This window comes from Oncorhynchus clarkii, chromosome 2 (assembly GCF_045791955.1).
Source record: "Oncorhynchus clarkii lewisi isolate Uvic-CL-2024 chromosome 2, UVic_Ocla_1.0, whole genome shotgun sequence".
Lineage (NCBI taxonomy): Eukaryota > Metazoa > Chordata > Actinopteri > Salmoniformes > Salmonidae > Oncorhynchus > Oncorhynchus clarkii.
The window spans coordinates 63,096,204-63,119,229 of NC_092148.1; the positions used below are offsets into that span (position 1 = coordinate 63,096,204).

General features: G+C 41.9%; 1 protein-coding gene across 8 annotated transcripts in view; it reads left to right on the plus strand.

Moving 5' to 3' along the window:
• Positions 1 to 6,904: 6,904 nt before the first annotated feature.
• LOC139371439 (enhancer of mRNA-decapping protein 4-like) overlaps positions 6,905 to 23,026 on the plus strand; it is a 46,180-nt gene continuing 30,058 nt past the window's right edge. For 6 of the 8 annotated variants that reach the window (XM_071111858.1, XM_071111866.1, XM_071111900.1 and 3 more), the window contains exons 1-3: positions 6,918 to 7,104; positions 20,841 to 20,997; positions 21,202 to 21,313. In XM_071111858.1, coding sequence (XP_070967959.1) covers positions 7,017 to 7,104; positions 20,841 to 20,997; positions 21,202 to 21,313 — 357 coding nt within the window. In that variant the 5' untranslated portion in view covers positions 6,918 to 7,016. Of the gene's footprint in view, positions 7,105 to 20,840; positions 20,998 to 21,201; positions 21,314 to 23,026 lie in introns of all 8 variants that reach the window. The other 2 variants (XM_071111909.1, XM_071111874.1) reach the window with 2 other exon arrangements.

Below are 23,026 nucleotides of genomic sequence, written 5' to 3' on the forward strand. Positions count from 1 at the left end.
AGGTTGCACCTGATCTCAATTTCGAGTCTCATAGCAAAGGGTCTGAATACTTATGTAATAAGGTATTTTTATTTGTTATAAATTAGAAAACATTTCGAAAAACCTGTCTTGGTTTTGTCGTTATGGGTTATTGTGTGTAGATTGATGAATTTTTGTTTTATTTAATCTACACTGCTCAAAAAAGTAAAGGGAACACTGAAACAACACAATGTAACTCCAAGTCAATCACACTTCTGTGAAATCAAATTGTCCACTTAGGAAGCAACACTGATTGACAATAAATTTCACATGCTGTTGTGCAAATGGAAAAGACAACAGGTGGAAATTATAGGCAATTAGCAAGACACCCCCAATAAAGGAGTGGTTCTGCAGGTGGTGACCATAGACCACTTGTCAGTTCCTATGCTTCCTGGCTGATGTTTTGGTCACTTTTGAATGCTGGCGGTGCTTTCACTCTAGTGGTAGCATGAGACGGAGTCTACAACCCACACAAGTGGCTCAGGTAGTGCAGCTCATCCAGGATGGCACATCAATGCGAGCTGTGGCAAGGTTTGCTGTGTCTTTCAGCGTAGTGTCCAGAGCATGGAGGCGCTACCAGGAGACAGGCCAGTACATCAGGAGACGTGGAGGAGGCCGTAGGAGGGCAATAACCCAGCAGCAGGACCGCTACCTCTGCCTTTGTGCAAGGAGGAGCACTGCCAGAGCCCTGCAAAATGACCTCCAGCAGGCCACAAATGTGCATGTGTCTGCTCAAACGGTCAGAAACAGACTCCATGAGGGTGGTATGAGGGCCCGACGTCCACAGGTGGGGGTTGTGCTTACAGCCCAATACCGTGCAGGACGTTTGGCATTTGCCAGAGAACACCAAGATTGGCAAATTCGCCACTGGCGCCCTGTGCTCTTCACAGATGAAAGCAGGTTCACACTGAGCACATGTGACAGACGTGACAGAGTCTGGAGACGCCGTGGAGAACGTTCTGCTGCCTGCAACATCCTCCAGCATGACCGGTTTGGCAGTGGGTCAGTCATGGTGTGGGGTGGCATTTCTTTGGGGGCCGCACAGCCCTCCATGTGCTCGCCAGAGGTAGCCTGACTGCCATTAGGTGCCGAGATGAGATCCTCAGACCCCTTTGTGAGACCATATGCTGATGCGGTTGGCCCTGGGTTCCTCCTAATGCAAGACAATGCTAGACCTCATGTGGCTGGAGTGTGTCAACAGTTCCTGCAAGAGGAAGGCATTGATGCTATGGACTGGCCCGCCCGTTCCCCAGACCTGGATCCAATTGAGCACATCTGGGACATCATGTCTCGCTCCATCCACTAACGCCACGTTGCACCACAGACTGTCCAGGAGTTGGCGGATGCTTTAGTCCAGGTCTGGGAGGAGATCCCTCAGGAGACCATCCGCCACCTCATCAGGAGCATGCCCAGGCGTTGTAGGGAGGTCATACAGGCACGTGGAGGCCACACACACTGCTGAGCCTCATTTTGACTTGTTTTAAGGACATTACATCAAAGTTGGATCAGCCTGTAGTGTGGTTTTCCACTTTAATTTTGAGTGTGACTCCAAATCCAGACCTCCATGGGTTGATAAATTTGATTTCCATTGATCATCTTTGTGAGATTTTGTTGTCAGCACATTCAACTATGTAAAGAAAAAAGTATTTAATAAGAATATTTAATTCATTCAGATCAAGGATGTGTTATTTTAATATTCCCTTTATTTTTTTGAGCAGTGTTTTTTAGAATAAGGCTGTAACGTAACAAAATGTGGAAAAGGGGAAGGGGTCTGAATACTTTTCGAATGCATTGGAGTCCAGTTGTGGTAAATTGTATACAGTACCAGTCAAAAGTCTGGACACACATACTCACTCATTTTTCTTTATTTTTCTTTATTTTTCTTTTCTTTATTTTTTAAAACTATTTTCTACATTGTAGAATAATAGTGAAGACATCAAAACTATAAAAAATATATATGTTTATTTTTATTTCACCTTTATTTAACCAGGTAGGCCAGTTGAGAACAAGTTCTCATTTACAACTGCGACCTGTACAAGATAAAGCAAAGCAGTGCGACAAAAACAACAACAGAGTTACACATAAACAAATGTACAATCAATAACACAATAGAAAAAAAATAGAAAAATCAATGTACGGTGTGTGCAAATGTAGAAGAGTAGGGAGGTAACAATAAACAGGCCATAGTAATTACAATAATTACAATTTAGCAATAACACTGGAGTGATAGAGGTGCAGATGATGATGTGCAAGTAGAGATACTGGGGTGCAAAAGGGTAAGTAATAATATGGGGATGAGGTTGTTGGGTGTGCTATTTACAGATTGGCTGTGTACAGATACAGTGATCAGTAAGCTGCTCTAACAGCTGATGCTTAAAGTCAGAGAGGGAGATACAGTGCCTTGCGAAAGTATTCGCCCCCCTTGAACTTTGCGACCTTTTGCCACATTTCAGGCTTCAAACATAAAGATATAAAACTGTATTTTTTTGTGAAGAATCAACAACAAGTGGGACACAATCATGAAGTGGAACGACATTTATTGGATATTTCAAACTTTTTTAACAAATCAAAAACTGAAAAATTGGGCGTGCAAAATTATTCAGCCCCTTTACTTTCAGTGCAGCAAACTCTCTCCAGAAGTTCAGTGAGGATCTCTGAATGATCCAATGTTGACCTAAATGACTAATGATGATAAATACAATCCACCTGTGTGTAATCAAGTCTCCGTATAAATGCACCTGCACTGTGATAGTCTCAGAGGTCCGTTAAAAGCGCAGAGAGCATCATGAAGAACAAGGAACACACCAGGCAGGTCCGAGATACTGTTGTGAAGAAGTTTAAAGCCGGATTTGGATACAAAAAGATTTCCCAAGCTTTAAACATCCCAAGGAGCACTGTGCAAGCGATAACATTGAAATGGAAGGAGTATCAGACCACTGCAAATCTCCCAAGACCTGGCCGTCCCTCTAAACTTTCAGCTCATACAAGGAGAAGACTGATCAGAGATGCAGCCAAGAGGCCCATGATCACTCTGGATGAACTGCAGAGATCTACAGCTGAGGTGGGAGACTCTGTCCATAGGACAACAATCAGTCGTATATTGCACAAATCTGGCCTTTATGGAAGAGTGGCAAGAAGAAAGCCATTTCTTAAAGATATCCATAAAACGTGTCGTTTAAAGTTTGCCACAAGCCACCTGGGAGACACACCAAACAGGTGCTCTGGTCAGATGAAACCAAAATTGAACTTTTTGGCAACAATGCAAAACGTTATGTTTGGCGTAAAAGCAACACAGCTCATCACCCTGAACACAACATCCCCACTGTCAAACATGGTGGTGGCAGCATCATGGTTTGGGCCTGCTTTTCTTCAGCAGGGACAGGGAAGATGGTTAAAATTGATGGGAAGATGGATGGAGCCAAATACAGGACCATTCTGGAAGAAAACCTGATGGAGTCTGCAAAAGACCTGAGACTGGGACAGAGATTTGTCTTCCAACAAGACAATGATCCAAAACATAAAGAAAAATCTACAATGGAATGGTTCAAAAATAAACATATCCAGGTGTTAGAATGGCCAAGTCAAAGTCCAGACCTGAATCCAATCGAGAATCTGTGGAAAGAACTGAAAACTGCTGTTCACAAATGCTCTCCATCCAACCTCACTGAGCTCGAGCTGTTTTGCAAGGAGGAATGGGAAAAAAATGCAGTCTCTCGATGTGCAAAACTGATAGAGACATACCCCAAGCGACTTACAGCTGTAATCGCAGCAAAAGGTGGCGCTACAAAGTATTAACTTAAGGGGGCTGATTAATTTTGCACGCCCGATTTTTCAGTTTTTGATTTGTTAAAAAAGTTTGAAATATCCAATCAATGTCGTTCCACTTCATGATTGTGTCCCACTTGTTGTTGATTCTTCACAAAAAAATACAGTTTTATATCTTTATGTTTGAAGCCTGAAATGTGGCAAAAGGACGCAAAGTTCAAGGGGGCCGAATACTTTCACAAGGCACTGTATAAGACTCCAGCTTCAGTGATTTTTGCAATTTGTTCCAGTCATTGGCAGCAGAGAATTGGAAGGAAAGGCAGCCAAAGTAAGTGTTGGCTTTGGGGATGACCAGTGAAATATACCTGCTGGAGAGCGTGCTACGGGGGGGTGGGGGGGGGGGGGGGGGGGTGCTGCTATGGTGACCAGTGAGCTAAGATAAGGTGGGGCTGTACCTGGCAGATACTTGTAGATGACCTGGAGCCAGTGGGTTTGGCGACGAATATGTTGTGAGTGCCAGCCAACGAGAGCATACAAGTCACAGTGGTGGGTAGTATATGGGACTTTGGTGACAAAACGGATGGCACTGTGATAGACTACAATCAGTTTGCTGAGTAGAGTGTTGGGGGCTATTTTGTAAATGACATCGCCAAAGTCAAGGATCGGTAGGATAGTCAGTTTTACGAGGGAATGTTTGGCAGCACGAGTGAAAGAGGCTTTGTTGAGAAATAGGAAGCCGATTCTAGAGTTAATATTGGATTGGAGATGCTTAATGTGAGTCTGGAAGGAGTGTTTACAGTCTAACCAGACACCTAGGTATTTGTAGTTGTCCACATATTCTAGGTCAGAACCGTCCAGAGTAATGATGCTAGTCGGGCAGGAGGGTGCGGGCAGCAATCAGTTGAAGAGCATGCACTTAGTTTTACTAGCATTTAAAAGCAGTTGGAGGCCACGGAAAGAGTGTTGTATGGCGTTGAAGCTCGTTTGGAGGTTTGTTAGCACAGTGTCCAAAGAAGGGCCAGATGTATACAGAATGGTGTCTTCTGCATAGAGATGGATCAGAGAATCACCAGCAGCAAGAGCGACATCATTGATACAAAGAAAAGAGAAAAGAGGCGGCCTGAAAATTTAACCTTGTGGCACCCCCATAGAGACTGCCAGAGGTCCGGACAACAGGCCCTCCGATTTGACACACTGAACTCTATCAGTGTGTCAAGTAGTTGGTGAACCATTTGAGTCATTTGAGAAGCCAAGGCTATTGCGTCTGCCGATAAGAATACGGTGATTGACAGAGTCGAAAGCCTTGGCCAGGTCGATGAAGACGGCTGCACAGTACTGTCTTTTATCGATGGCGGTTATGATATCGTTTAGGACCTTGAGCGTGGCTGAGGTGCACACATGACCAGCTCGGAAACCAGATTGCATAGTGGAGAAGGTACGGTGGGATTCAAAATTGTCGGTGACCTGTTTGTTAATTTGGCTTTCGAAAATTTTAGAAAGGCAGGGCAGGATGGATATAGGTCTGTAACTGTTTGGGTCTAGAGTGTCTCCACCTTTGAGGAGGGGGATGACCACAGCAGCATTCCAATCCTTGGGGATCTCAGACGATACGAAAGAGAGGTTGAATAGGCTAGTAATAGGGGTTGCAACAATTTCGGCTGATCATTTTAGAGAGGGTCCAGATTGTCTAGTCCAGCTGATTTATAGGGATCCATAGTTTGCAGCTCTTTCAGAACATCAGCTGTCTGGATTTTGGTAAAGGAGAAGCAGGTGGGGCTTGGGCAAGTTGCTGCAAAGTGGGCTGAGATGTTGGCCGGGGTAGGGGTAGCCAGGTGGAAAGTATGGCCAGCCATAGAAAAATGCTTATTGAAATGATCGATTATTGTGGATTTATCGGTGGTGACAGTGTTTCCTATCTTCAGTGCAGTGGGCAGCTGAGAGGAGGTACTCTTATTCCCCATGGACTTTACAGTGTCCCTAAACCTTTTGGAATTAGAAGCAAATTTCTGTTTGAAAAAGCTAGCCTTAGCTTTCCTAACTGACTGAGTATATTGGTTCCTGACTTCCCTGAAAAGTTGCATATCGCGATGGCTTTCCGATGCTAATGCAGAACGCCACAAAATGTTTTTGTGCTGGTCGAGGGCAGTCAAGTCTGGGGTGAAGAAAGGGCTATATCTGTTTTTTGTTCTACATAGTTCTAAATAGCACATATGGAATCATGTAGTAACCAAAAAAGTGTTAAACCTTTCAAAACAGATTTTATATTTGAGATTCTTCAAAGTAGCCACCCTTTGCCTTGATGACCGCTTTGCACACTCTTGGCATTAATTTCTATATTAATTTCTATATTTCTTAATTCCTTTCTTATTTTTTTTTTTTAGATTTGCATGTATTGTTTTGTATTGTTAGGCACTACTGCACTGTTGGAGCTAGAAACATAAGCATATTGTTACACCAGTGATAACATCTGCAAAATACTGTATGTGTACACTACCAATAGTATTTCATGCGGTTTTCTGTGTATGGAATGTAATTCCATATGAAATGGCAATATTTTATTAGTGTCATTTAGACACATTTCAGTTGAATGCATTCAGTTAAACTGACTTGGTATCTCCCTTTCCCTTTAATTGATGGAAACATGAAATGCCGGTTTCAATTTTATAAATGCCGAACGACATTTTGTTCGTTAGACTATATGGGATATTTCTGTGTAGGTAACGTCATCACGAACAGCCTTTTTATTCATATAAAGTATGTTTGATAGAAACATCTATTGTGGAAAAATGCGCATATTGTTTTATGCAGATTTTTTTATATTCGCATGAAAATCTGTCGCAAATTGTATGGAAACCAAGCTACGGTTGGATAAATATTGTAGATGCCATGCCACTTGTCTTGGTTCCGGACTGTTCGGCTATCATTCCACTCCTGTCATTCTATTTGCTAAACTATCTTTGGCATATATCACGAAGTACTAGGAGTGGAATGCTTTCGCTAAACAGACAGAAGGAATGCCACCTATGCTGCCACAATTTGGGGTGGAATATGGAGCAGACAGTATCCTCGGAACTATACAGCGCACTAGCTTTTGCTGGGGAGAGAAATGCATGAACACCCGGCGGAAGTTTAGACGGTTAGTGGCGTTCGGTCAAACGAATTGAACACTGACAGCAAAGAACGAAAATATACATTATTTTGCGACGACCCAGTTTCCCCCCCATCCCTTACATATGGCTTCAAATTCAAACATAGATATAGAGGGTGCAACCCAGCATCTTCGTGATATATTAAAGCTGGACCGACCCGGGAACAGCGTTGGTAAGTTTAACTGGAATGAATAGCGCTTTTAGGCCGCATTGCAAGCTAATTCTACTAACTTAGCTACCTAGCTTTGGACAAAATTCTAGTTTGCTAACGTAACCTTCCTATCAAAAGTTATGGACGGACGCTGCAAAATGCGAGCTAGCTCCGTATGCTCACGTTTGTACCTAGCTAGTTAACTTAAACTTTTTCACAAGTCATTAGCTAACGTTAGCTAGCTAATTTACATTTGCGAACATAGCAGACTGCTAGTTAGGCTAACGTTAACTGACTACGGTTGCTAGCCTATTAGTTCATTTAGCTTGCTAGCTACATTAGTTATCTTAATGACGTTACGCTTGCCAAATGTACGATTACGCTAGCTAGTTTAGTTAGCAAGTTGAACCACGGCTAGCTAACGCCTTGATCACACCACTATATGCAAGCCGTGTCCCCTCTGTACCACAGCACGCAGAGAATTAGTGGGACCAATTCTCTAGCGTGACATTGTTGACTCTAGTACCACCTTTCCAGCTGGAAAAAATCTACGGCCAACAAATGGGTGTTACACACTAACACAAGGCTACGCTCTACAATTTCGTTAGCGACTCCCACTCTTCAGGGGTGTCTTGAAAACAACCGCTTGTAAATGCTGCTCAGAAATTCCCTTGCTTCTAGCAGGGATGTAGGGACAGGGTTGGTGAGCGGTCTTGAACCAGTCAGGGTTCCGTGGTGTATGGTCAGCGCCATGGAAACCAGCTCATGTCAACCTACTGTAGCTAAAGGCCTTGCATTCCGGCACTTCCTCCCAGTACTGACAAGACAACTACTGAAACGGACAGATGACACAAGCGAGGTTGCGCGCCAACTGCCTGGTGTGGACTGAGGTCAGTGTCACTGCACAAGGAAGCTATTGCTTTATGCAAACAGACACTATACATCCCTCAGAGCAATACACCTGCCGGGGGTGGAGAATCAGGCAGCAGAACCCACAGGAGGCCCTCTACTTTCAGACTGGAGGATACATCCCACTGTAGTGGAGATGATCAGGTATCAATTTGGAAGGGCCATCGCCGAACTGTTCGCTTTGCGTTGTCCTATGTGTTTTTTTTTGTAAAGGGTACAGCAGGCCCACTCGGGGTCAATGCTCTATCGCACAGATGGCCAAGGGGGCTGCTGTATGCTTTTCCAGCAATTCACTTGTTCCCTCAGGTCTTGAGGAAGATCACCCTGGAGTGCGTATAGGTTCCCACAATTCTAATTAGCATAATAAACAAATACCTGTCAAAATCCGTCTGTTTCAGCTGGATGTTTTTTGCTTTGGCTGCATCTCAATCACCGCATCCGCTGACGTTGCCCTTCCGTATCTGCGGTGGCGGGGCTACAGCGGCGTTTGTCAGACCATGAGACTTTTTTCTCTCACAAACGTCTGTAGCACCCAAACGGTTTGGCCTTCAAAATATTATGAGACTCACGAACACCATGGTGTTCTCAGTTTTGCTCTACGACCCTCACAAGCGTCACGGGACACGTCTGAAGTCGGTACTGCAGATCTGCTAACTTCCCTCTGTAGAGTCAGAACAGTTTGGGCTACACACTATGACCCATCTATGGAAAGGTGAGTCTCTCCTGAATGTGTATGTACATGTTGGTTGTTTTGCTCTAGGACGAACACAAGCCTCAGACTCATTTGAAGGTATTCCGGTAGAAGTAAAAAAACAAATGAATGGAAGTAGTTTAGTGCCAAATGTAAGGATTTTTCTCACAGATATAGGACAGACACTTCACAACAAATGTCTTTGTGACTTCTTTGAGATATTAGCCCATGTTTCTATGGACTAATAGCAGCAAGGTGTCACTCGTTCCATGTTGGGCATAGTGTCTGCAGGATTGTTTTTTTCATTTCAATTAAGTCCTAGGCAACAAGTTGTGGGGAGTTTCTTACTAATTAGGGGCTTTCATTTATCAATCAAGTACAAGGCAGGAGCGGAAACCTGCAGACACTCGGCCCTCCGTGGAATGAGTTTGACATGTGGTCTAGAGGGTTAATCATTTTACCTGCCTCCCCACTGCTCACAGGAGAGTTATGAGTTGCTATAGTTGCAATAACTGTTTGTCAAACAGAACAGCTTTTTGTGTGTTATGGGGGGAGCAGAGACTGGCACATTGGATTATCAATGCCGTGTCAAAATCATACTCTATAGCAGGTAGACCAATTCCAGATAGCGTGGTAGCACAGTTGTTCACGGGTATAGCCACTTCATGGGTCTTGTTCAGTGGGGCCTCCCTGGACTCTCTGTGCTGCTGCAAGTTGGGCAACACCCATGACTTTCTTGAGGTACTGGAGACTCAATGTTATGTCCACACCATCACTGGGGTCTGTGGTTTTGGACATGGCATGCTCTCTCAACCCAGAAGTGAGCGTACTGTCAACCTTGTACGTACATACTTTTCAACCATCCATTAAATGGCTATTCTATACAGAGGCCTTCCACTCTTGGTGCTGTTGCACGCCAATTAAGAATCATGTAAGTTATGGCTTTCAGCTCGCTTGTGTGTACGGTTGTATACCACAGTTGAAATTCTGTTACCTTGTTGGGTAATTATATTCTGTTGCATTCTGTGGTGGATACAGTGATGTCCCAGGGACTCATCTGGACCAATTTAAATGGTGTTATCCCACTCTTTTGTCTGAACAACCTCTAGGGTTATGGATGTAACATTGGGTTATGGATGTAACCTGAGCTGTTATTCTGCTCAGAGGAACACAATTACATTCATTACCCAACGTTCTGTGTGCTGCATACGTTGGATAAATCCAACATATGCATCATTGTATGTGTAGACTTGACAAATAGTAGCAAAAAGGAATGCGCACATATCCAGTACAAATGTTGGATTACATGATGAATAAAGTGTCACTGCAGAATTTATTATGCAGTATTGATGCAATGACTGTCGGTCTGATCAAAGCCTAACTTCAGCAGAATGCGCCATCCCTGTCATGCAAGTTAAAGTCAGCTAATTAATGTTAGCTAGTAAAACATTAATTAATTGATGTTGGCTAGCTAACTAACATTACTAGACTAGCTACAGGTTAGATGTTTGCTTGCTTTCTTGGTAGTTTGCAAGGTTATCAAACTAGCAGTACATTTACGTGGCAAGTTAGCTATAGACGGCACTAGTTAGGTAAGTTGGCTAACGTTACAATTTTAAAGTGCTCAACGGCTACCCAACACATTGGTTTTATTTAATACAAATGAGTAGCTAGCTAGCTAAATAACTAGGCAGCAGGTTGCCCAAAAACTGACTGAAGGTGGGTAGGTGAAACCCTTTTAGGTGATTTCTTGTATATCATAAAAATAAATAAATCATAGCACGTTTTGGGATAATTTGGCAATTTTCCCCCCTGGTTAAAACCTTTTGTGACTAGGGTGCAGTATTTTCATTTTTGGAAAAATAATGTTCCCGTAGTAAACAGGCTATTTTGTCAGGACAAGATTCTAGAATATGCATATAATTGACAGCTTAGGATTGAAAACACTCTAAAGTTTTCAAAACTGTAAAAATATTGTCTGTGAGTATAACAAAACTGATATTGCAGGCGAAAGCCTGAGAAAAATCCAATCCGGAAGTGCCTCATGTTTTGAAAGCGCTGCGTTCCAATGCGTCCCTATTGAGCAGTGAATGGGCTATCAACCAGATTACTTTTTCTCCGTATTCCCCAAGGTGTCTACAGCATTGTGACGTAGTTTTACGCATTTATGTTGAACACCCGTAAGCGGCTACATTGCGCAACTGGTCACCTGATGGCTCCCAGAGTGATTCTCGCGTAAAATACAGAGGTAGCCATTATTCCAATCTGTCCTACTGAAAAACCAATTGTCCCGGTGGATATATTATCGAATAGATATTTGAAAAACACCTTGAGGATTGATTATAAACAACGTTTGCCATGTTTCTGTCAATATTATGGAGCTAATTTGGAAGATTTTAGGCGTTTTTGTGACTGCAATTTCCGGGCGATTTCTCAGCCAAACTTGAAGAACAAACGGAGCTATTTCGCCTACAAAAATAACCTTTTTGGAAAAAGGAACATTGGCTATCTAACTGGGAGTCTCGTGAGTGAAAACATCCGAAGCTCATCAAAGGTAAACGATTTAATTTGATTGCTTTTCTGATTTCCGTGACCAAGTTACCTGCTGCTAGCTGGACAAAATGCTATGCTAGGCTATCGATAAACTTACACAAATGCTTGTCTAGCTTTGGCTGTAAAGCATATTTTGAAAATCTGAGATGACAGGGTGATTAACAAAAGGCTAATCTGTGTCTCAATATATTTTCACTTGTGATTTTCATGAATAGGAATATTTTCTAGGAATATTTATGTCCGTTGCGTTATGCTAATTAGCGTCAGTCGATGATTACGCTCCCTCATGCGGGATGGGGAGTCACTAGAGGTTATTAAGTAGAAATCCATTGGAAAATGGATTTCTATTCAATTTATATTCCTGAAATGTAAGTTTTAAATGATGCTATTGCTTCCTTTTGACAATACATTTTAATGAATAGCCCAATGTCAACAGTTTTGTCCAACTCAATAACCAATTTACAGAAACAGTACATTTTCTCCATCACTCTCCTCCTTGATCAAATAGCCCTTGCACAGCCTGGAGGTGTGTTGGGTCATTGTCCTTTTGAAAAACAAATGTTAGTCCCACTAAGCCCAAACCAGATAGGATAGCATATCGCTGCAGAATGCTGTAGTAGCGATGCTGGTTAAGTGTGCCTTGAATTCTAAATAAATCACAGACAGTGTCACCAGCAAAGCACCATCTCACCACCTCTTTGCTTCACGGTGGGAACCACACATGTGGAGATTATCCGTTCACCTACTCTGCGTCTCACAAAGATAAGGCGGTTGGAACCAAAGAACAAATTTCCACCGATCCAATGTCCATTGCTTGTTTTTCTTGGTCCAAGCAAGTCTCTTCTTATTATTGGTGTTCTTTAGTAGTTTTTTTTGCAGCAATTCGACCATGAATGCCTGATTTCATGCAGTCTCCTCTGAACAGTTGATATTTTGATTTCTGTTACTTCAACTTTGTGAAGCATTTATTTGGGCCGCAATTTTTTGAGGCTGGTAACTCCAATGAAATGATCCTCTGCAGCAGAGGTTACTCTGGGTCTTCCTTTCCTGTGGCAGTCCTCATGAGCGCCAGTTTCATCATAGCGCTTGATTTTTGCAACTGCAATTGAAGAAACTTTCACAGTTCTTAATGTTCTGGATTGACTGACCATGACTAGAAGTAATGATGGACTGTCGTTACTCTGCTTATTTGAGCTGGTCTTGCCATGACGTGGACTTGGTATTTTACCACCCCTACTTTGTCACAACACAACTGATTAGCTCAAACTCATTAAGAAGGAAAGATATTCCACAGATTAACTTTTAACAAGGCACACCTAATTGAAATGCATTCCAGGTGACTACCTCATGAAGCAGGTTGAAGGAATGCAAAGTGTGCAAAGCTGTCAAGGCAAAGGGTGGCTATTTGAAGAATCTAAAATGTAAATATTGTTTAACACTTTTTTTTGCCTATACCTTTTTATTTCATAGTTTAGATTTTTTCACTATTCTACAATGTAGAACATTTTTAAAATAACCCTTGAATGAGTAGTTGTACATTTTTGACTGGCACTGAATATCTACAGAAATAAGACAGATCCTGCTGCCTGTTTGAGTGTTTGTTTAATAGCGTACTGATTCCGTGAGCACCAAGCCTCACACAACTGCATAATGTTGGATAAATCATTTTTCACAAATTCATCTGTTTTTAATCTTTGCTATGCTGTAGTAAATGCTTTCCAATTTTTAATTTCTTTAGAACAGACTCTGGTATTACTTAATGCATTTAGTGTTTACACTGTTCTAAACGGGTAGAAAAATAATATTATAATCAACAGCACCTGTTTGTCGCATAGTATGCATGCAGCTCTCGCTCCTATATACCCTCCTTTTTCTTGACCACCTTATTGTTATATTATCATTATATTAAGCAATTTCATTATCATTGGTAGGCTTCGTATAGTAGTAGCCTTGTTTAAGCACCATTGATCTGTAGTCCTAAGAGCGCGTCCGGTTTGGTCTTAATGCCATAACCTACTTAGGCCTATATATCAATTCATAAACTGGGTGGTTCGAGCCCTGAATGCTGATTGGCTTGGCTGACAGCCTTGGTATATCAGACCCTATACCACAGGTATGACAAAACATATATTTTTACTGTTGGTAACCATTTTATAATAGCAATATGGCACCTCGGGTTTGTTGTATATGACCAATATACCACGGCTAAGGGCTGTATCCAGGCGCTCCGCGTTGCGTTGTGCTAGGCTGCAAGGCTCCAGGCCCAGACGGCATCCCCAGCCGCGCCCTCAGAGCATGCGCAGACCAGCTGGCCGGTGTGTTTACGGACATATTCAATCAATCCCTATACCAGTCTGCTGTTCCCACATGCTTCAAGAGGGCCACCATTGTTCCTGTTCCCAAGAAAGCTAAGGTAACTGAGCTAAACGACTACCGCCCCGTAGCACTCACATCCGTCATCATGAAGTGCTTTGAGAGACTAGTCAAGGACCATATCACCTCCACCCTACCTGACACCCTAGACCCACTCCAATTTGCTTACCGCCCAAATAGGTCCACAGACGATGCAATCTCAACCACACTGCACACTGCCCTAACCCATCTGGACAAGAGGAATACCTATGTGAGAATGCTGTTCATCGACTACAGCTCGGCATTCAACACCATAGTACCCTCCAAGCTCGTCATCAAGCTCGAGACCCTGGGTCTCGACCCTGCCCTGTGCAACTGGGTACTGGACTTCCTGACGGGCCGCCCCCAGGTGGTGAGGGTAGGCAACAATATCTCCTCCCCGCTGATCCTCAACACTGGGGCCCCACAAGGGTGCGTTCTGAGCCCTCTCCTGTACTCCCTGTTCACCCACGACTGCGTGGCCACGCACGCCTCCAACTCAATCATCAAGTTTGCGGACGACACAACAGTGGTAGGCTTGATTACCAACAACGACGAGACGGCCTACAGGGAGGAGGTGAGGGCCCTCGGAGTGTGGTGTCAGGAAAATAACCTCACACTCAACGTCAACAAAACTAAGGAGATGATTGTGGACTTCAGGAAACAGCAGAGGGAACACCCCCCTATCCACATCGATGGAACAGTAGTGGAGAGGGTAGCAAGTTTTAAGTTCCTCGGCATACACATCACAGACAAACTGAATTGGTCCACTCACACAGACAGCATCGTGAAGAAGGCGCAGCAGCGCCTCTTCAACCTCAGGAGGCTGAAGAAATTCAGCTTGTCACCAAAAGCACTCACAAACTTCTACAGATGCACAATCGAGAGCATCCTGGCGGGCTGTATCACCGCCTGGTATGGCAACTGCACCGCCCTCAACCGTAAGGCTCTCCAGAGGGTAGTGAGGTCTGCACAACGCATCACCGGGGGCAAACTACCTGCCCTCCAGGACACCTACACCACCCGATGTCACAGGAAGGCCATAAAGATCATCAAGGACATCAACCACCCGAGCCACTGCCTGTTCACCCCGCTATCATCCAGAAGGCGAGGTCAGTACAGGTGCATCAAAGCTGGGACCAAGAGACTGAAAAACAGCTTCTATCTCAAGGCCATCAGACTGTTAAACAGCCACCACTAACACTGAGTGGCTGCTGCCAACACACTGACACTGACTCAACTCCAGCCACTTTAATAATGGGAATTGATGGGAAATGATGTAAATATATCACTAGCACTTTAAACAATGCTACCTTATATAATGTTACTTACCCTACATTATTCATCTCATATGCATACGTATATACTGTACTCTATATCATCGACTGTATCCTTATGTAATACATGTATCACTAGCCACTTTAAACTATGCCACTTTGTTTACATACTCATCTCATTTGTACATACTGTACTCGATACCATCTACTGTATCTTGCCTATGCTGCTCTGTACCATCACTCATTCATATATCCTTATGTACATATTCTTTATCCCCTTACACTGTGTACAAGACAGTAGTTTTGGAATTGTTAGTTAGATTACTTGTTATTACTGCATTGTCGGAACTAGAAGCACAAGCATTTCGCTACACTCGCATTAACATCTGCTAACCATGTGTATGTGACAAATAAAATTTGATTTGATTTGCTAAAGAACAGCCATTAGCCGTTAGCCGTGGTGTATTGGCCTTGTTACTTACACACACACATACATATATATGTGTATGTATGTATGTATATATGTATGTATGTATGTGTATACATATGTATGTATGTATGTATGTACAGTGCCTTGCGAAAGTATTCGGCCCCCTTGAACTTTGCAACCTTTTGCCACATTTCAGGCTTCAAACATAAAGATATAAAACTGTATTTTTTTGTGAAGAATCAACAACAAGTGGGACACAATCATGAAGTGGAACGACATTTATTGGATATTTCAAACTTTTTTAACAAATCAAAAACTGAAAAATTGGGCGTGCAAAATTATTCAGCCCCTTTACTTTCAGTGCAGCAAACTCTCTCCAGAAGTTCAGTGAGGATCTCTGAATGATCCAATGTTGACCTAAATGACTAATGATGATAAATACAATCCACCTGTGTTTAATCAAGTCTCCGTATAAATGCACCTGCACTGTGATAGTCTCAGAGGTCCGTTAAAAGCGCAGAGAGCATCATGAAGAACAAGGAACACACCAGGCAGGTCCGAGATACTGTTGTGAAGAAGTTTAAAGCCGGATTTGGATACAAAAAGATTTCCCAAGCTTTAAACATCCCAAGGAGCACTGTGCAAGCGATAATATTGAAATGGAAGGAGTATCAGACCACTGCAAATCTCCCAAGACCTGGCCGTCCCTCTAAACTTTCAGCTCATACAAGGAGAAGACTGATCAGAGATGCAGCCAAGAGGCCCATGATCACTCTGGATGAACTGCAGAGATCTACAGCTGAGGTGGGAGACTCTGTCCATAGGACAACAATCATTCGTATATTGCACAAATCTGGCCTTTATGGAAGAGTGGCAAGAAGAAAGCCATTTCTTAAAGATATCCATAAAAGTGTTGTTTAAAGTTTGCCACAAGCCACCGGGGAGACACACCAAACATGTGGAAGAAGGTGCTCTGGTCAGATGAAACCAAAATTGAACTTTTTGGCAACAATGCAAAACGTTATGTTTGGTGTAAAAGCAACACAGCTCATCACCCTGAACACACCATCCCCACTGTCAAACATGGTGGTGGCAGCATCATGGTTTGGGCCTGCTTTTCTTCAGCAGGGACAGGGAAGATGGTTAAAATTGATGGGAAGATGCATGGAGCAAAATACAGGACCATTCTGGAAGAAAACCTGATGGAGTCTGCAAAAGACCTGAGACTGGGACGGAGATTTGTCTTCCAACAAGACAATGATCCAAAACATAAAGCAAAATCTACAATGGAATGGCTCAAAAATAGTGTGTTAGAATGGCCAAGTCAAAGTCCAGACCTGAATCCAATCGAGAATCTGTGGAAAGAACTGAAAACAAACAAAAAAGAACTGAAAACTGCTGTTCACAAATGCTCTCCATCCAACCTCACTGAGCTCGAGCTGTTTTGCAAGGAGGAATGGGAAAAAATTTCAGTCTCTCGATGTGCAAAACTGATAGACATACCCCAAGCGACTTACAGCTGTAATCGCAGCAAAAGGTGGCGCTACAAAGTATTAACTTAAGGGGGCTGAATAATTTTGCACGCCCAATTTTCAGTTTTTGATTTGTTAAAAAAAGTTTGAAATATCCAATAAATGTCGTTCCACTTCATGATTGTGTCCCACTTGTTGTTGAGTCTTTACAAAAGTTTTTGTTTGAAGCCTGAAATGTGGCAAAAGGTCGCAAAGTTCAAGGGGGCCGAATACTCCTTCGCAAGGCACTGTATGTGTGTATGTGTGTATGTCTACTGTATCAATAATTTGTTCATGTCATGACACAGCATATGGGTCATTTGCGCGTTGAAATGTAAACAAGCATTTTAGTTTTAAATTAATTAAAGGGAGCTTTGAATAATTAAACAAATTAACCACAATTCACGAATGCATGCAACTGTTTTTAGTCTTTGCTGTAATAAAGGCTTCATATACAGTACATATATTTCGTTAGAACAGACTCTCTGGTAGACTTAGAGTTTACACTTCCAATTGGCCAGAAAAAAAAATCTTAAGCACCTGTTTTTCACACACAGGCCTAATATTCGCGCAGCGCTTGCACCTATACCCTCCTTTTTCTTGATCTCCAGTAGTTTCCACAACCAAGCCGTGTCTTCCGCACATCTAACTATCCATTTCCCTTCTGCGCAACCAGTAAACATTCCCTGTTTTCAAGTTTTTCACGTCCTCTGCACTTATTTTGCTGTCACTTGTTCAGAGTTTTTTTTAATAATACATTTCTTCTTATAATTATGATAGGCTATAGGTCCGGCCCTATTGGTCAAGTGTATGTGATGCATACATGTGTCACGTAAAAGAGCAAGGGTTGAGGGAATAGGGAAGGTTTTTCTTAAACAAATTGGGGATTTTGATGTCAGAGAAACAATCTAAATGGCTGTAATTATGTTGCAGCTTCAGAATGGACAGTGCGATCAACACTTGCTGTGCTATGGTCCCTGGTCGCTGCAGCAGGGAGGAGAGACGACATGTGCCAGTAACACAGCCACTTACTGTCATTTGTTTTAATACAGCGTGGCCATTAGGCTCCTTGAGTCATTTGTCTGTCTTAATTATTAAATCAAACAGTGCGCTTAAAGTATCAGACAAGATACATGTAGTTGATTTTATTCAAACGCATGGAAAAACGTATAGAATTTTTTTTTTTAAATATCCAACAATCGATTGGTCGAAAGAACCAATGACTCTTGGTCGACCAAGATTTTTTTGTTGGTGACGGAACTAGTTGATTTTTGTCTATCCCCACCAGGCGTGTTCAAAACCAACTATTTTAATTTGAGCACAGGTTGAAACACACAACAAATAAAAATTGGGTTATTTTACCTGAAATGCATATGGTCCCTTTTTTTTATTTTATTTTTTACCCATTTTCAGTCACAAAATCATTTGCTTTCTACTCTGACAATTGATCCACAGATAAAATGGGAAACCTATATAGTTATTAGATTTGGATTCATCTCTCCTTGTTCATCCTTCTGTGGAGTTCATATGGTAGTTGCCAACTAATTTTAAGGTGCATTACTGCCACCAACTGGATAAGAGTGTGGACCAATTTCATCTTTCATACACCGTCGTGGGTTAATATGCTTGTAAAAACCATGGGAGACGCGGGACTTGCAGAGCATCATGGTGCCCGGTTATGTCGACGCTGGCGAGCAGTTTGGATGAAATTATTGAATAACGTGTGTAAATGTATATTACAATACTCGCGCACGTAATGCGGACGGTTTAGTCACGTTAGAACGTTCAAATATGTGGGACAGCCCTTTTTGTGAAACCGGTAGAATCGGTTTGTTCATATTTGCTCTTTGCAATGGGTTTTCCTCAACCTATCAGAGTAAGATCGATGTGAGGTTGTGTTGCTAATAATGAGGGTGTTTCACTGTTATCGGGCGTCTTTTGACTGAAATATAAGGTTAAAAAAAATCCGATAATTGTCAGATATTGTCATGACGGGCCTGATTGGGGGAAAAAAATGTAAGGTTAACTTTCCAACTGTCAACAAAACAAAATACGCTAGTCAAGGTGGGATCTTGTCGGTAAAATGAATAATGCGAGGATTGTCTGTGTTAACGCTTTTATGCGCAAATATTGATATCATAACCATATCGAATTAAACTTGGGAGTCACGAGATGATGTGTCGTCCTCCCACTTCGACTCGTCGGGAGAGCAGGCAGTTTATTAGGCTACAGATGGAATAAGTTATGTTTGAACTTGTTGCGCAAGTGCAAGGTGATGAGCTTGATGCTCCTTTCCAATAAATATCGCGAGGGTCTTATTCTGATGACCTGATAATCGATGCTTGGCTGCCGTTTGACAAATAAAAATGTTTTCGCGCTTTTGTTCATAATTATTGTCTCCATGTAAGCTATACGCAATACTAGTGGTCACAGTCGCTATATAACGCAAATGTTTGAGAACCAGAGTTGAAAATGTGATGGAAACCCATTTAACTTCTATTTTTTGGGAGGGGGGATTTAACTGCAAAATGTATTTTTATGTCTACCACGTCATCACTCACAACCTTTTATCTGCAACAAGGCAATTGTGTGGGAAAATGTTTTAATGCAGTTTTTCAATAGTCACATCTTGCCCAATTGGATGGAAACCTAGCTAGAGACAGACACTAAGGAAAAAAAACAGCAGGTTACAAAGTAGAGCCTTGTAGCTATGTTTTGATGTGTGGATTGGTCCAAATTCACCTTTCGCCACCTCCATTTCCATGATGAGTGCTAGATTTCTAGCTGTGTGGGAGTGCCTGACGCAGTTTGCTGAGGCGTCGAGCTGGGCGAGAGGCAGCGCTGCATTGGCTGTATTGTGTCGGCGGCAAATTTTGTGACGGTTTTATTATTTCAAGTGAAAACTACCAGAATTCAGTGGCTACAGCCCTACAATCGATAAAACCATAGGCTAAATATCAGTGAATTGAAAATGTGTACCATCTATCTTTCTGTGCAGCTGGCTAGCAGGCGGCTCATTCTCTTCTGTGCTTTAACGAATTATTTGCTGCAGTTTATCACACATCACCAGAGTAACTCATCATCATGAAAAATAACATGACAATGTTATTTGGGTGTAGGCTTACCATTTATGTTATTGGACTAGTAGCACTCTGCTACAGGTCAAATTTAGTGAGAGGTGGGGGTGCTGTTTGAGAATGCTGAGGTGTTTAGTGTGTTGGTGGGGGTGCTTGTGTAGGGATGTTTGTATCGAATTTGCATAAAGTAGTATAAAAAGAGGTATGATGATTTCATAAATTGTTAATGTGACCACCTACCTTAAATTTATTGGTCTAAATGACTGAAATTATGTATTCCATACGGCCTAAATTGCATAATAAACGATTAAATATATATTTTTGCTTTTATTTACTATCATGCGATATTGGATGATGTGTTGAATTTAAGAATCCTGACAGGCCACTTAGTGACATTACTGACTAGGGATTAACATTTGCCTGTCCCCAATCTTTTACGATAACTTGAAAATAATGGTAAATCCTATTCTCGTGAAATAGTGTTCTGTGTTCCTGAGAAGCTTCTCTCTAACATGTAATACAAAGTATAACTCGAGAACCACTGTTTCACTTTGTCCCCTAACACCCTGCCTAACATGGCTCCTTATCGTCCAAGGACTTTACATGTTCAGTTTAAAGACAAATTGGCTTTGGAAGCCAAAACAGCCAAATACTCCATCTAAACGTGAATCGATTCTCAATTGCAGCACTGTTCTAGAAACATAAATCCCTTTACTTTCATATCACAAAATAATTTCACAAATGCAAAATACCAATTTACTGTTTTAACCAGATTTAACATAGTTGCAGCTGACATTATTTTTCAGTGACAGCACGTTTGTGGTATCAGTCTAAAGTTTACACACAGGTGTTTGGAGACTCGCAGCTAATTAGATCAGGTAGTCCACTCTGTCTTCCATCTGGTTTTTGTTTCCGTAGATGCTTCTCCAAGTGAGAACCAAAGCAAAACATCTTTCAATGGTGAATTGAATGGACTTCTGGGAGCAGACCTTATAGGAGCAGGTGACAGGTCAACCATGGCTGAATCCACAGGCCCTAATTCAGAGAACATGAACACCCAAGAGTGTCAGATCATGTAAGTAATAAAGTTACCTCTTCTTTATTCTGTTGTACAGTATTTATCTCTGCCTTAACAGAGATTTCTCAGGTACAGAAATGCACATTTCAGTATTGTGTGAAACATTTGGGTTGATTGAATGTTGAAACCCATGTTCAATCTAGATCTCTTTAGGAGATCAAGTGTCCAGTTTGTTAACATTGTATTTGGTTTCTTCACCAGCTGCCTCTCTGGGGATGATGGCTCCACTTGCATTCCCATCACATCTAACAATGTTGAAATTGTGGCCAGTCGAGACTCAAGCATTGACAGCAAGGCCCGTGGCAGCAACAAGGTAAGACTTTGAGTATTAAAGGCCCAGTGCAGTCAATTTTGTTTTCTAGTGTTTTGCATCATATTTGTACAATAGTTGATATAACGAACAGTGTAAAAGTGTTATTTCCTGGAAGAGAACAACCAATTTATGGATTTTTTTTTCCTGTGTTTTCACTAAACGCCGGCCGTTGGCCAAATAGCCAGTTATACTAATTTCCAGCTGGCCACTTTTTCCGAAGTCAATAACTCTTTTAAAATATGTGTGCATCCTGAGTGCCATATATATACACACTGAATACAGCTTTGTTAATTTCATGGTTACACAATTATTATTAATTATTATTATTAAAAACCGAGTTTCTACCCCAAACCGTTCAAAAGATATGTTTCATTTTACTGGGTTTTCTTTTTTTTTTGCGTTCATTTGCAGGAAACATTTGATTAGTGCAGTGATTTGAACATGGTTGTACACCCAAAGGTAACAAATGCGATTAGTGGGAAAAAACTTGTAAAAAGCGCACTGCACATGCAAGTGGCATCATATGACAAAGATGGAAATAGTCATTCGAATTTTAGAAGGAGGGGATATCTAAAGATTCAACAACTAGCATGGGTTGCAAATATGACTAGGATTATGCCTTTGGCTGCTAGACAACTAAAGAAAGTTGATTTGAAAACCAATGGAACACTAGAGAAATGCTGGTCTCAGTGGCATATGTTTAAAAAAAATCTCTATTTTTTTTCATAAATCATTCCCTCTGCATATAGTCAGTCATATGTCCTCCACAGTCCTAACCACGCCAAAAAAAGAAAGCGGGGGAGGGACAAGTACTGATTTTATTATTTTATTTATTCAGAAAAATCTGGAAAATGCGGCAGCTAGTGTGTCAAATGTATTTATAAAATCCTTCTTACATCAGCTGATGTCACAAAGTGCTGTACAAAAACCCAGCTTAAAACCCCAAACAGCAAGCAATGCAGGTGTAGAAGCACAGTGGCTAGGAAAAACTCCCTAGAAAGGCTGGAGCCTAGGAAGAAACCTAGCGGAACCATGCTATGAGGGGTGGCCAGTCCTCTTCTGGCTGTGCTGGGTGGAGATTATAATAGAACATGGCCAAAATGTTCAAATGTTCATAGATGACCAGCAGGGTCAAATAATAATAATCACAGTGGTTGGCGAGGGTGCAACAGGTCAGCACCTCAGGAGTAAATGCCAGTTGGCTTTTCATGGCCGATCCCGATATGCACGCAAGCAACCGGTATCTTTTTTTGTAAAGTACTGTAGCTGTATAGGGACTTTGGCGAACAGTAAATCATTGAATGCTTTCAATATGTCTGTATGCCTTGTGGCATTTTTCAAGTCTGCTTAAACTTGACTATATGCAGCATGAGTGGGTAGCTAACAAGATCCATTCCAGCCAGAGGTTCCTCACAGTCTTGCAACAGTATGACACGAGGAAAGTGCTCTTGCCCTTTATCTGTCTTCTCAATGAAAACTAGTTAGAATTATCAAGCATATATTTTATGGAAAAGAGATGTGTGTTTCGGAAAAATGCATCATGCTGCCTTTTTGACAACATGACCGAGCGGCATAGATACTGTTCGACAGTGGTGTAAAAATACTTTAAAGTACTACTTAAGTAGTTTTTGGGTGCGATCTGTACTTTTACTTTACTATTTATATATTGTTTTACTTCACTACCTTCCTATAGAAAATAATCTACTTTTTACT